Source organism: Xyrauchen texanus, chromosome 43 (genome assembly GCF_025860055.1).
Source record: "Xyrauchen texanus isolate HMW12.3.18 chromosome 43, RBS_HiC_50CHRs, whole genome shotgun sequence".
NCBI classification, from domain to species: Eukaryota; Metazoa; Chordata; class Actinopteri; order Cypriniformes; family Catostomidae; genus Xyrauchen; species Xyrauchen texanus.
Genome location: NC_068318.1, coordinates 1,224,296 through 1,239,271, shown reverse-complemented (window position 1 = coordinate 1,239,271; position 14,976 = coordinate 1,224,296). Strand labels below are relative to the sequence as shown.

The window sequence follows — 14,976 nt, the reverse complement described above, 5'->3', positions numbered from 1 at the left end:
TCACTGTATGTTTTTCACAGGTTTTTATGGTACTGCAATGTGAAAAATAATAGGTCTACATTGTTCAAAGTAGACTCCAGATTCATATAGCCAGAAAAAAATCAAAAAACAAAACTGCATACATAAAAATTAACAAAATGCTGTTTAAATAATATTTGATGGAGCATTTGTCACACCGCAGGACATGTCAACTACCCAGAAGTTTTCAATTTCAACTACTGTTGGTCGCCAAAGCACTAGTTCCAGTGTCATTAAATATTGACTATATCTATAAATGTAGCAAGAGCATCTGATGTCAAAGAAACAAAACCTTCAGTGGGATTATCAGGTTCCTTGGATCCATTCTGAATAACTTCTTCCAGTTCATCAATATGATGAAGATCATCAAATTCTCCCCAGCGTGTCATACCCCTGTCAGTGATGGGACATTTAATCATGTCACAACCATAGTTTCTAAGAAGGCATAAAAGCTTGAATTTTTTTTTTTCCTTTTCTTATTGTACAAATGTCTGAATCTTAATTTTTGTACCCTTGTTTCCCGTTAATCTTAACCAATGATAATTACAGAAAATGAATGTTATAATAATTAATGAATCACATTTTAGTTACAAAGAACATTGTTCAAAACATTTAAATTATATGTATTTATTTATTTACTCATTTATTTATTCATTTTTGTGAATTCTGTATTTCAAAATAAAATTCTTATATTATCACATCATATTTTTTGTAATAGCTCGTGATTTATCTAATGATCACAATAAAACCCCTCTGGTATATTTTAAGAGTCAACTATAATGAATGGCTGAATTGTCTTCTCAGGTGTCAAGTGTAGATTATATGCCATATATGTCTATTATGGGCAAGTTGTCGCATGTGTTTTACATGTAAATTATACTTTTATATAATTTATTCATTACAGTTTCTGTTAAAATTCCAATAAAATGTTTGATATTTTTGTATGTTACCTTTTACAATTGTTTGCTTCATAATTGTTTTACTATTTCAAAAGCCTATACAGTAATTTGATTTTTAATGGCAGATTCCCATTGTGACAACTTACCCCATACAGTGTGACAACATATATTTTCCTTGGGAATAATAGTGAAAATATTTATTATTTTTGTTTGAATTGTCTTGAGTTGTCAGCATACTGTACAACTTAACACGTCTACATATAAACAATTGAAAGTAGAATCACAGAATTAACCTCTTGCTTCCAAGTGGACTGATGGGATCTGGTGACTTGACTGGAGACTCATTTGGAAAAATCTGTTTCTCATCTTGTATTTTTAGCCGAATTGGTTTCTTTACTCCCCAGGAAATGACCAGGATGCCTTCAAATGTCACCTGACCTGCATTCTGCAATAGCAAAAAAGAAAATGTTTCCATCCACCTTTCGTGCTATTTGTTATCGACAAATTGAAAATGTGAAAAATAAAATTGCAACATTTGCCACCTTCTGCCTTCTATTCATAAGGCCTTTTATCATTATGTGCGTGATGACGTCATGCCAAAAAAAAAAAAAAAAACCACCGTCGCACACGTTTTGGTTTAGCGCAAAATAAATCTGCCCTGAAGCCGTTTCAATTCAGAAATGTGTGTTTATCGCCAGTTCGCCTCCCAGATGTCCCTCCGAAGTTTTGGTAAAATGGGTAGAGTATTGAGACAATTCATTAAAATTTGCCAGTTTATTATCATTTTAATTTCCCAAAGAACAGCAATCAGAAGAGGAGGAATTGCAATCAAAAGGGAACGGTTGCCCTTCTGATAGGACTGTAATATTGGTCCTGATGTTGCGCATATCGCAGGTTGGCACCGGTTCCGACCCGTAAGCGGATCGTCATGGCCCTGTTCAAGCTGGCAACCTGCACAAAGTAGTGGCGGAAACATTCTGTCCAAGTATAAGGACCATCAATTTATGTGTATATGCTGTTTGCACAGCTATTAAAGAAAAAATTCAATGTTATATCAGGGTTTACATATGATACATATATTCAATATTTTGAACAATCATCTAATCAAAAGCATCGCCATCACAACTGCATTATGTCCCGCATATTTCTCCAGCAACTTTTAATGACCAACTGAACTTAATTATCATCTAAAATAAATTTTTGCTTAAAAATGAAAATGTATATTTTCTGAAGAAGCAGTAGCCTAAATGCGTTCCGAGGTAAAGAGGGTTAGATTTAAAATATTTAAACACTTTAAAATGTTCAAAAGCTTGTTTTCTGAAAGTGAAACATTGGACAAATAGTTCTGATAGTTTATAGTCTTGAAAAAGTGCAGAACATTCTGATAATGTAATTCAACCGATTTTCTAGCTTTTTTCCTAGCAGGGCTGGACTGGTAATATGGCATACCGGTCATTTTCCCGGTGGACCAACGCACTTTGGGGCCGGTGTTGTGCCGAAATCGGAATCCCTGCCAGAATCTGAGTGCCCCTCGCGTGCACACGCATTACGTCAGTTGACGAGACAGCGGTACAGCGAGTTTAAAACTCTTCCGTCTAAAAAGCGTTTATAATCAATATTTTTCACACAATTAACCAAAAGGCAACGTAGTAATTTATTATTTAAATGCATGAAAGTGTGAATTAAAAAACATTATGTAAATTAATTTTGATGAACTAACAACGAAAGCTGAAACTAAGCAGAGGCTTCGACAGTGCAAGCATTACACCATATGTTGCTAGCGTTGCAGTTGTGAATAATATGTTTGTGTAATGTGCATTGATATATGTTTATTATGTCAAATGTGTACATTATGCAAAAAAGTGTAATATGTATATGATGTGTAAGAGGACTGCACAAGGGAACAAGCATTCAAGGAATTTCACTCCTTTCACAGATAAAAACAACATAGAATTGAACTGCATTGACATGCTATTCATGTAGGTTATGGTGTTATTCTAGTCATTTTATATGTAATATTGACTATATGAACTCATATCATTGGACCTAAATATGAACATCATACAAATTTATATTAATTAATCTGTATCATTATGGTTTACACCATAAAAAACATACTAAAGTACATTGATGAAATGTTTGTATATACAACAAGACTGTAAATAAGAGAATAAGTAATATATTGTTAAATAGTAAGGCACACAGACAAATCTGACAATTGAAGTGAATATATGAGGGTGAGTTAAATAAGTGAGCCATTATGTTTGTGGATAGCATACTCACAATTTCACCAAAGGGGAAAGGTAGATCCCAAAATTGCATAAAGATTTAAAGATTTTACTTTGCAATATACTTAAACGTTTATTCCCACAGTGCAAGTATTAATTTACTCACATACTGCAACAAGCTAAGTTCTGCTTATTTTTTGAATAAAGATGAATCTTATCTGTAATAATATCCTTTGCCTATAGCATATCAATTGTAATATCCGTTATCCATAACAGCATGGGTTTACCTGTGGGGATTATCATTTTGGCAATACTATCATGACTCCTGCAAAAATTGGAGTGCCCTCCCAATCTCAGGATTAAAAATACACAGAGACATCACATTTACACTGGGGACATATCTCCCTATGGAGGCTTTGTCCTCAAAACATTTGACTGTAGCTTTAATAAAATGGGTTTACCTGGGGGGATTGTCATTTTGTCAATCTTATCATTACACCTGCCGAAACTGGAGTGCCCTCTTAATCTCAGGATTACAATGTCACAGAGACATCACATTTTTACTGGTAACATATCTCCCTATGGAGGCTTTGTCCTCAATACCATTTGACTGCAGTTTTCATTAAATGGGTTTACCAGGAGGGGTTATCATTTTGGCAATGCTATTATTACACCTGCCAAAATTGGAGTGCACTCCCAATCTCACGATTAAAAGTTCACAGAGACATCACATTTACATTGGGGACATATCTTCCTATGGAGGCTGTGTCCTCAAAACCTTTTGACTGTAATTTAAATATAATAGGTTTAACAGGGGGGATTATCATTTTGGCAATGCTATTATTACACCTGCTGAAATTGGAGTGCCCTCCCAATCTCAGGATTACAATGTCACAGAGACATCAAATTTTTACTGGTAACATATCTTCCTATGGAGGCTGTGTCCACAAAACCATTTGAATGTAGTTTTACTAAAATGGGTTTAACAGGGTGGATTATCATTTTGGCAATCTTATCATTACACCTGCCGAAATTGGAGTGCCCTCCTAATCTCAGGATTACATTGTCACAGAGACATCACATTTTTACTGGTAACATATCTCCCTATGGAGGCTGTGTCCAGAATACCATTTGACTGTAGTTTTAATTAAATGGGTTTACCAGGGGGGAATTTCATTTTGGCAATGCTATTATTACACCTGCCAAAATTGGAGTGCCCTACCAATCTCAGGATTAAAAGGTCACAGAGACATCACATTTACACCTGGGACATATCTTCCTATGGAGGCTGTCCACAAAACCATTTGACTGTAATTTAAGTATAATAGGTTTAACAGGGGGGATTGTCATTTTAGTAATGTTATTATTACACCTGCCAAAATAGGAGTGCCTTCTCAATCTCAGGATTAAAAGGTCACAGAGAAATCACATTTAGGTTGGGGACATGTCTTCCTATGGAGGTTGTGTCCTTGTAAAGGTTGACAATGATAAGGAGGACACGAAAGGTGAGTTGCTCCTCTCAGGTAAGAATTTTTAATGGACATACCTCAATGCTCACAGCTTCACAATAATATTTCTTCAGCTTCCCAATAATAATTTTCCAGCTTCACAAAACAAAGTCTTCAGCTTCACAATATGAACTCTATAGCTTCACATTAATAATTGTTCAGGCCCCAGACTCACTCTCTCGACTGCTGGTGGCGTGGGTGGTTTAATCCGCTCTCCCGTGCCACCCCCTCCCCCTATTTTTCTAGAGAGGATGTCGGTGGCAGCCATCTGCACCCACGGTTTGTGGATCACCTTGAATTTAAAGGGCTGGAGACCCAGATTCCACCTGGTGATCCGCGCGTTGGTATCCTTCATGTGGTGAAGCCATTGGATTGGGGCGTGAAGGCCCACTCCAGCAGGTAGTACCGGAGGGTGAGGACCGCCCACTTGATGGCCAGACACTCCTCCACGGTGCTGTATTTCGATTTCCTCAATTGCACACTTCTTGGGGTTTGCTGTGAGCCCCACCCGCGTCAGCAATCTCAGGACAGCCCTCAGATGCTGCATTTGCCGCTGCCAATCATTGCTATAAATGACAATATCATATAAATTGGCCGCGGTGTAAGCTGTATGCGGTCTGAGGATTCGGTCCATGAGACACTGAAACGTAGCAAAACAAACCATACAGACGTGTCACAAATTGGTGCAATAGAAATGGCATGAAGAAGGCTGTTTTTTTTGCGGTAAATTGGTGTCATGGGGATCTGCCAATAACCCTTTGTCAAATCCAATGTTGAATAAAATAGAGCAGTACCTAACCGATCGAGCAACTCATCAACACAGGGCATCGGGTACACATCAAATTTAGACACCGCGTTGACTTTTCTATAATCCACACAGAACCGTACAGACCCGTCCCTCTTCGAAACTAGAACAACAGGACTGGACCAATCACTGTGGGATTCCTATATTACCCCATATCAAGCATCGCATCCAATTCTTCCCGAACCATTTTCTTTTTGTGTTCGGGTAAGCGATAGGGACGGCTATGTACCACCACTCCCGGCTCAGTCTCGATGTGGTGCTGGATGAGGTTTGCACGACCCGGTAGACGGAAGAACACGTCTGCAAACTCTTGTTGCAACTTGGCCACTCCTGCGAGCTGATCCGGTGAGAGGTGGTCTCCACGAGTGACTGGGGTGATATGAGTAGGTTTTGTGTTTACCTCCGGGCCGAGCTCCGCCCTCTCCGGAACTACCATAGTCAACGTCACAGGGACCGCCTCCCTCCTTAATTTCAGGAGGTTGAGGTGATATATTTGACGTGCGCCCCCTCTATCGGTTCGCTTTACCTCATAATCGAGTTCCCCCACTCGTCATGTGAACTCAAAGGGTCCTTGCCACTTGGCGAGTAATTAAGAGCTCGATGTGGGGAGTAATACGAGTACCTTATCTCCCGGTGAAAATTCCCATTGTCAAGTTCCCCTGTTATACATTCGGCTCTGCCGATCTTGAGCTTGGAGCAAATTCTCCTGTGTTAGTTGCCCCAAGGGGTGGAGTTTTGCTCTAAGATCAAGAACGTACTGATGATGTCAAGATGTTATTTTGAAGAGTGCCTCCGCATCCCTACATGCTGATATGTTGCTCAGAGGCACTGCTTCTGGATATCGTGTTGCATAGTCCACTAGGACTAATACAAAGTGATGTCGGTGTGCTGTCTGCTCTTATGGCCCGACAAGGTCCAAAACCAGCAAGTCCCAAACCAGGCAGTGATGCAGCTGCTCAGGATGCTCTCAATAGCCCTCTATAGAATGTAGTGAGGATGGGGGGTTGGAGATGTGCTTTCCTCAGCCTTCAAAGAAAGTAGAGATGCTACTGGGCTTTCTTGGCAATAGAGCTGGTGTTGAGGGACCAGGTGAGGTTCTCCGCCAGATGAACACCAAGGAATTTTGTTCTCTTGATGATCTCCACAGAGGAGCCATCGATGTTCAGCGGAGAGCGGTCACTCTGTGCTCTCCTAAAGTCAACAACCATCTCTTTTGTTTTGTCCACATTCAGAGACAGGTTGTTGGCTCTACACCAGTCCATTAGCCGCTGCACCTCCTCTCTGTATGCTGACTCGTTGTTCTTGCTGATGAGACCCACCGCGGTCGTGTCATCGTCGAACTTAATGATGTGGTTCGAGCTGTGCATTGCTGCACAGTTGTGAGTCAGCAGAGTGAACAGCAGTGGACTGAGTACACAGCCCTGGGGGGCCCCGGTGCTCAGTGTGGTGGTGATGTAGATGCTGTTCCAGATCCGGACTGACCGAGGTCTCCCAGTCAGGAAGTCCAGGATCCAGTTGCAGAGGGAGGTGTCCAGGCCCAGCAGGTTCAGATTTTCAATCAGGTGCTAAGGAATGATTGTGTTGAATGCTGAGCTGAAGTCTATGAACAGCATTTGAACATATGAGTCCTTTTTATCTAGGTGGGTGAGGGCCAGATGGAGGGTGGTGGCGATGGTGTCGTCTGTTTAATGGTTGGGACAATATTCAAACTGCAGTGGGTCTAGTGAGGGGGGCAGCAGAGGTCTTAATATGCCTCATGAAGAGCCTCTCGAAGCACTTCATGATGATGGGTGTGAGTGCGATGGGACGGTAGTCATTGAGGCAAGACACTGAAGACTTCTTTGGCATGGGGATGATGGTGGTGGCCTTGAAGCATGTTGGAACGACGGCGCTGCTCAGAGAGATGTTGAAGATGTCGGTAAGAACATCTGCCAGCTGCTCTGCACATCTTCTGAGCACCCTGTCAGGAATGTTCTCTGGTCCAGCAGCCTTCCGTGGGTTGACTCTACGTATAGTTTTCCTCACATCAGCCATATTAAGACACAGCACCTGGTCGTTGGGAGGAGAAGAGGGGTCTTTCTTGCCACCACGTCGTTCTGGTGCTTCAAACCTAGCGTAGAAGTCGTTCAGCGCATCTGGAAGGGAGGCATCTTTGTCACAGGCAACTGATATTGTCCTGTAGTTGGTGATGGCCTGGATGCCCTTCCACATGCATCGCGTGTCGCCGCTGTCCTGGAAGTGACTGTGGATTCTCTGGGTGTGTGCGCGCTTTGCCTCTCTGATGGCCCGGGACAGTATGGCCCTCGCTGTTCTTAGGGCAGCCTTGTCGCCTGCTCTGAAGGCGAAGTCTCGGTCCTCAGCAGTGCACGCACCTCCACAGTCATCCACGTCTTCTGGTTGGAGTGTGTGGTGATGGTCTTGGAGAAGGTGTCATCATCAATGCACTTGCTGATGTAGCTGATCACTGATGCTGTGTATTCCTCCAAGTTGTTAGAGTCGTCATATGTTGCAGCCTCCCTGAACATGTGCCAGTCAGTACAATCAAAACAGTCCTGAAGAGCAGAGATGGCTCCTGCTGGCCAGGTTTTCACCTGCTTCTGGAGCGGTTTTGTGCATATGACGAGCGGTCTGTTTGCTGGAATTAGCATAACAGAGATGTGGTCTGAGTAGCCGAGGTGGGGGCAGGGCTCTGCCCGGTATGCGCCTGGGATGTTTGTGGAAACAAGATCAAGCGGTTTCGCCCCTCTCATTGCAAAGTCCACATACTGGTGGAATTTAGGGAGCACTGTCTTGATATTCACATGGTTGAAATCTCCGGCGACAATATACAGTTCGTCAGTGTGAGCATTCTGCAGTTCACTAATAGCCCCATACAGTTCACCGAGCGCTTCCTTAGTGTTACTGCTGGGGGGAATGTAAACGCCAGTTATAATAACAGTGGTGAATTCCCATGGTAAATAAAAAGGTCTGCATCTAACAGTCACAAGCTCCACCAGTGATGAGCAGTAACTAGAGACTAGCATAGAGTTATTGCACCATTTTGTGTTGATGTAAACACACAAGCCACCACCGCGAGTCTTACCGCACAAAGCTGCATTTCTGTCTGCATGAAACGAGGCGAGCCCATCTATCTTAATGGCGGAGTGCCCTCCCAATCTCAGGATTAAAAGTTAACAGAGACATCACACACATTCACTCTGTCGCTGAGCCACGTCTCCGTGAAAACAAAGACGCAGCAGTCTGTAGTCTGCTGGAGTCCGATGTAGTCCACTTTATAGTCCAGGGAGCAAACATTTGAGAGCAGGATAGACGGGAGAGCCGGCCGGCTAAAGTTTGTTTTTAGCCTAGCATGGACCCCCACCCTCTTGCTGCGCTTTTGCTTCCTTGCAAACCGCTTACAACGTCCCCTCCCCCAGCCACCGGCATCAAGTGACGCCGAGGACTGGAGGCCTGGTCTCCACAGCAAGCCGAGTTTGCATAGCTTCTCTTACAGATCATCATGCAGCTTGGTTGTTGCATGAATCTTATATTTTAGCAATGTCTGGCGATGGGAGACACGTACACCAGATTCTCCGATGTCCTTGTGTCGTAAAAGTCGGGTTAAGTTACAAAAATAGCACCATTTTGGATCCGGAGTGGCCGCTGCGTGCTACCGTGCCGCCATCTTAATTGCATAATGTGATGTCTCTGTGACATTTTAATCGTGAGATTGGGAGGGCACTCCAATTTTGGCAGGTGTAATAATAGCATTGCCAAAATGATAACCCCTCCTGGTAAACCCATTTAATTAAAACTACAGTCAAATGGTATTGAGGACAAAGCATCCATAGGGAGATATGTTACCAGTAAAAATGTGATGTCTCTGTGACACTGTAATCCTGAGATTAAGAGGGCACTCCAATTTCGGCAGGTGTAATGATAAGATTGACAAAATGACAATCCCCCCAGGTAAACCCATTTTATTAAAGCTACAGTAAAATGTTTTGAGGACAAAGCCTCCATAGAAAGATATGTCCCCAGTGTAAATGTGATGTCTCTGTGTATTTTTAATCCTGAGATTGGGAGGGCACTCCAATTTTTGCAGGCGTCATGATAGTATTGCCAAAATGATAATCCCCACAGGTAAACCCATGTTGTTATGGATGACGGATATTACAATTGATATGCTATAGCCAAAGGATATTATTACAGATAAGATTCATCTTTATTCAAAAAATAAGCAGAACTTAGCTTGTTGCAGTATGTGAGTAAATTAATACTTGCACTGTGGGAATAAACGTTTAAGTATATTGCAAAGTAAAATCTTTAAATCCTTATGCAATTTTGGAATCTACCTTTCCCCTTTGGTGAAATTGTGAGTATGCTATCCACAAACATAATGGCTCACTTATTTAACTCACCCTCATATATTCACTTCAATTGTCAGATTTGTCTGTGTGCCTTACTATTTAACAATATATTACTTATTCTCTTATTTACGGTCTTGTTGTATATACACACATTTCATCAATGTACTTTAGTATGTTTTTTATGGTGTAAACCATAATGATACAGATTAATTAATATAAATTTGTATGATGTTCATATTTAGGTCCAATGATATGAGTTCATATAGTCAATATTACAAATGACTAGAATAACACCATAACCTACATGAATAGCATGTCAATGCAGTTCAATTCTATGTTGTTTTATCTGTGAAAGGAGTGAAATTCCTTGAATGCTTGTTCCCTTGTGCAGTCCTCTTACACATCATATACATATTACACCTTTTTGCATAATGTACACATCTGACATAATAAACATATATCAATGCACATTACACAAACATATTATTCACAACTGCAACGCTAGCAACATATGGTATAATGCTTGCACTGTCGAAGCCTCTGCTTAGTTTCAGCTTTCGTTGTTACTTCATCAAAATTAATTTACATAATGTTTTTTAATTCACACTTTCATGCATTTAAATAATAAATTACTATGTTGCCTTTTGGTTAATTGTTTGAAAAATATTGATTATAAACGCTTTTTAGACGGAAGAGTTTTAAACTAGCTGCATCGCTGTCTCGTCAACTGACGTAATGCGCGTGCACGCGAGGGGCACTCAGATTCTGGCAGGGATTCCAATCAGACTGGAACCGAGCGGGCTGGTGGGTTGGCCACGAAACGGGCCGAATGGCTCGCGATAAGCTAACATGAGCCAACGTGTTATGCTGAACGGACCACAAAACAGCGCCGCAATATGCAGAAAAGGACAGCAAACACTTTTGTGCCAGTTGCTATGTAAACTCTTCCCAGTCCAGCCCTGTTTCCTAATATTGTGTATTTATTCTTCATTTAAAACATCTTTGTGCACAGAAATTGTATGTTTTTTGTACTGTGGGCTAATTCCGTGACTGCCGTCTATTATTTTGAATGGTGTGGAAAAGAAACTTTAATAAATAAATGGATGGATAGGCTACTGTGATTAAATTAATAGCAAACAGTGGCCATTAATTTGTTCAATGTGCACAAGATATTTGTGTTGGCACTCCTGGAAGTGTCATGTTTGCAGATCGGCTCTATATGCCGTAAAGATCAATCCATAATCACGTACAATAAATGGGCTTTCAATACTGTCGTCATGATTGACACAGGCTAACGATTGGGGCAAAAAATGTGACACAAAATTTTTGCATTAATGGAAATTTTATCGACAAAATGTGTTTCCAAAACATTTTTTCGCGACATTTGATGTATCGACATAGAGTTCATGTGCTTGAGTTAAACAGAAAAATATTATGTCGACATTTGTGATATTTTAGCGATAATGTGCGTTTCCATCAGCTTTACTTTGATGCGCTAAAACTTTTTTCACAAAAAATCCCTGGATGGAAACGTAGTTATTGTCTTGCTAAACTCTTCTCTGCCAGCAGAGGACAGCAAAATAGCTTTATTTCTTATTTTTATTTTGGTAAGTCATAGAATAGGTGGGCCAAAGTTGTCCAAAGAACAGTGCAGAAACACACACTACTTACTTGAGCACACAACTATACATTTTAATTTTCAAAAATACATTTGATATGTATAAATGTAGCTCTATTCATGAAATGAATGCACAATAAACTGTAAAAGATATAAGAATGATTTTTACCTCACAGATATTAAGCTGTAGGTGTGTTTTGTCATTAAGAAAGCAGTTGTAGGTGTTCAGTAATGAGGAAAATTCAGCCCTTTGACAGGATGATGAATTGAGTTAGAAAGAAAAATGATTTATCAGGAAATTGAATGAATAATAATAATTTGCAGGTATTGTTTGGTCAAGGTCTGAGGCCACACTAAAAATCCTTCTATTTAGATTTTTTCTTTTTTAAAATTCATACAAGATTCATGACAGCATCAAAATCTTAGTGAAAGGTTTAAATTGAAAAATATAATTTAAATATATACATACTGTATATTCTAATTATAAATATAATATATTTAATATATACCAATTCAGATACATTGGTTAGACCATACAAAATATTTGTACATTTATTTTCATATCATTGACCACATGCCTATCACTGGGCTACAGCCCACAGCAATACATTTAGCAATTGAGTTGGTCAAACTGAAAGGTAGACTTTAGGGCTGTTCTCAAGAAGAGTTTTTGCCTTCTGTCTGCGCAATTTTTGATGGTCTACATGCGTCAGATGGATGCTTTTGGAGAGTTACACTATGTTATGTGTCGTCTTGTGTTTTCAGCGTGTTGCGCCATAAACGTTGCATTTTTAGGACAAGTTAAGCAAAGTTTAAAACTTTGAAAAATGCTTCTTTATCCATCCAGCTGCTCCATCCAGCTGTATTTGAACGCAAGAACTAATTCTGTTGCACTATTGCTAATTTAGTGCTTCTGCTCTTGGTACGTGTTGTTTATTGCCTGTACAGCTGGAGCTGACTGCCCCCATGCCGACTGCGACTAGCAAAGGTGGTACCTCAAGCTTGAATTGCTGCGTTGGTTTGAAAATACGGAATTTGCAAATTACCAAGTTTTCGGTTTATTTACAGATTTAAATTATATTTAAAACCCCAGATATTTAAAGTGGTCTCAGAGCTTTCAACACCACTATATATTATACAATATACTATATATATTGTTTGCCATATGATATCAGATATAGTAAATAAATAATAATTAGTAATACAATAATTACTACTGACCTGGAACAGGACTTCCCCTTACCAAATTCAACAACACATGTGGACTGGCCTGCATTCATTTCAAAAAACCAACCCAATCTACAAAAAAAAAAAAAACAGATTACCATAAAAACAAGACATGTTTGACAAATGAATATATTCAAGTCAAGCCTGTTGTTTCTATGTCGAGATAATAATGTAAATGTGTTCCAACATTATCGAAAACACCTTTTAGTCCGCATTAATAGAATCATTGGTATTTGTGTAAGGGCTACTCAAATGGTCCAAACAAATGTGAGTAGTAAACATACCCTTTTAGACACTATGTTGTCATTCAAAATAAAGCAAAAGTCAATTCTGGTCTTGTGTTTATAGGGCTGTTTGAATTCTACTTTCACTTTGCCCCTTGACAACAGGACAATTCAGTGAATTTGTGCTCACGAGGGAGTGGTGTGGTTATTCAAGTCAGGGCATGCTCTCTGAAAACCACAGATACAAATCGAGCTCTGCGGCAAACACAACTTTGAAAGTATTTTGACTGGCAAAAGATATGCATCTGTATGTAAATACATCTGTCAACAGCATGGTTTTCAGTGCCATTCTAAGCACGTGAGCCATTACAATCAACCTAAAAAAATATATAAAACAATGTCGTAAATGAATTCACTTTGGAAATATAGTAATTAAACAGAGTGTATTCAACAAATGCACTTTCTTCTCAATTTATAACGACACACACACACACACACATACACAAACACACACACATGCACGAACGCGTTTTAGATAAAACACACATCTTTGAATATGTGTGTTCACATTCAAAGTTGTAATTTTCTTAGCTATGTTCTCATTTAATTACATAATATGTACTTTCTTGTAAGTCACTGTTGTATGAAAGTATCTACCAGTAACATAAATATAAAAGCGTCTTAACACATTATGTCATATAAATTCACTGTAACACCATGCTTCACTAACCTGCTGCCTCCTTAGATCCAATGTCAAATGACTTACACAGGAATGGGTCACATATCTCTTCCCGAGCTGCAACTACAGCAGTGTCTGGTCAGATAATAGGGACCGAATGAAGAGGATGCGTCCCTGTCAGGTGTTTTCCTGGTGCTTGTGATCACTGTTGTGCTGTAATTTGATCCAACTCACCTCTGCAAAGTGCATTCTGGAAATACTTAGCAATACAATCAATGCATAAGCACACCCATAGGTATGAATCTCTCAGCTCAAATGTCTCATCGGTAGAGGAATGCTTTTTTTATGGTAGGTAAATGATGCAAATCAAATTCAAATGCTTAGACATCAGCATTGAATTATTGAATTCCCTAAACGATGTGAAGATATTTTTGTTCAAGGTTTAAGGTTTATTAGACATTTTCAAATAATAAGGCCTCTCAACAACTTTTTATCCTGTACAACTAACTTTTGCTGTTACAAAACATTTGATGCTGATGTTTCCTGTTCTGCAAAAAGGCTGTGTAAGCAAACTGCCATCTATAGAAATATGTTTCCTTTATCTATACTCTCTGACCTAAGAATTAATATATTTCAACAAACATGTATGTCAAATCCAGATAAGGTAAAGAATGACTTGTTTGGTTAGTCTATAGACGTGTTGCTTTGCTGAACATATATAATGATGAGCTGGACATTAAACGTTGGAGAATGATCTGATATGTTCTGGTGTGTGTGTCACTTCTTTCTCCCCTCACGAGTATCTGGACTGAGACAGCGACTGCAGACTTGACACTTAGGGGCCAATTCTAAAAATTCCTTACAGTTTTGGTGCCAGAAGTGGGATCTCTCCAGACAGTTAAGACTGATTTATTATCAAGTATTTACCTGTCTGATGAGAGATTGACGAGGACGTAGGTTAATTTGGCTCGGTATCGTTAATAACTGCACGTGGGTGCCTCTTCATAGAGACGATATTAACCTATTATAAATAGGAAGGAGGTTTTACCTCATCACCACTGCAGCAGTTTAAATGTTATCCCTATTTTGAAAGATAAATAGGAAGGAGAATCTTAATCTCAAGTGCGACTATAGGTGGAGTAGCCTTATTTTGAAAGATAAATAGGAAGGAGGTTTTGCACCTCAAAAGCGACTATAGTTGGGGTACCCCTATTTTGAAAGATAAATAGGAAGAAAAGTGCAATCTCGAAGTCAAATTTCTCTAGGTGCAAAAATATAGATATTGGTCTGCCGACCTGCTCTCTGTCCGGATAGCATTTTACTAACTTGCTTCATTTCTCTTGACTAACCATTATATACCTGAATACTCATACTTAGGTGGTATTATGGGACAGGAGATAAGCCGTCCTCTAACGGAGGAA

General features: G+C 39.7%; 1 protein-coding gene across 4 annotated transcripts in view; it reads right to left on the bottom strand.

The window, feature by feature from the left end:
• Positions 1-13,743, bottom strand: part of LOC127635968 (ras association domain-containing protein 6-like) — a 50,499-nt gene extending 36,756 nt beyond the window's left edge. For 2 of the 4 annotated variants that reach the window (XM_052116287.1, XM_052116291.1), the window contains exons 1-5: positions 13,607-13,743; positions 12,647-12,724; positions 11,595-11,673; positions 1,211-1,362; positions 311-411 (exon numbers count right to left, since the gene is read on the bottom strand). In XM_052116287.1, coding sequence (XP_051972247.1) covers positions 311-411; positions 1,211-1,362; positions 11,595-11,673; positions 12,647-12,705 — 391 coding nt within the window. In that variant the 5' untranslated portion in view covers positions 12,706-12,724; positions 13,607-13,743. Of the gene's footprint in view, positions 1-310; positions 412-1,210; positions 1,363-11,594; positions 11,674-12,646; positions 12,725-12,936; positions 12,988-13,606 lie in introns of those variants that run through there. The other 2 variants (XM_052116290.1, XM_052116289.1) reach the window with 2 other exon arrangements.
• Between the last annotated feature and the right edge of the window lie 1,233 nt (positions 13,744-14,976).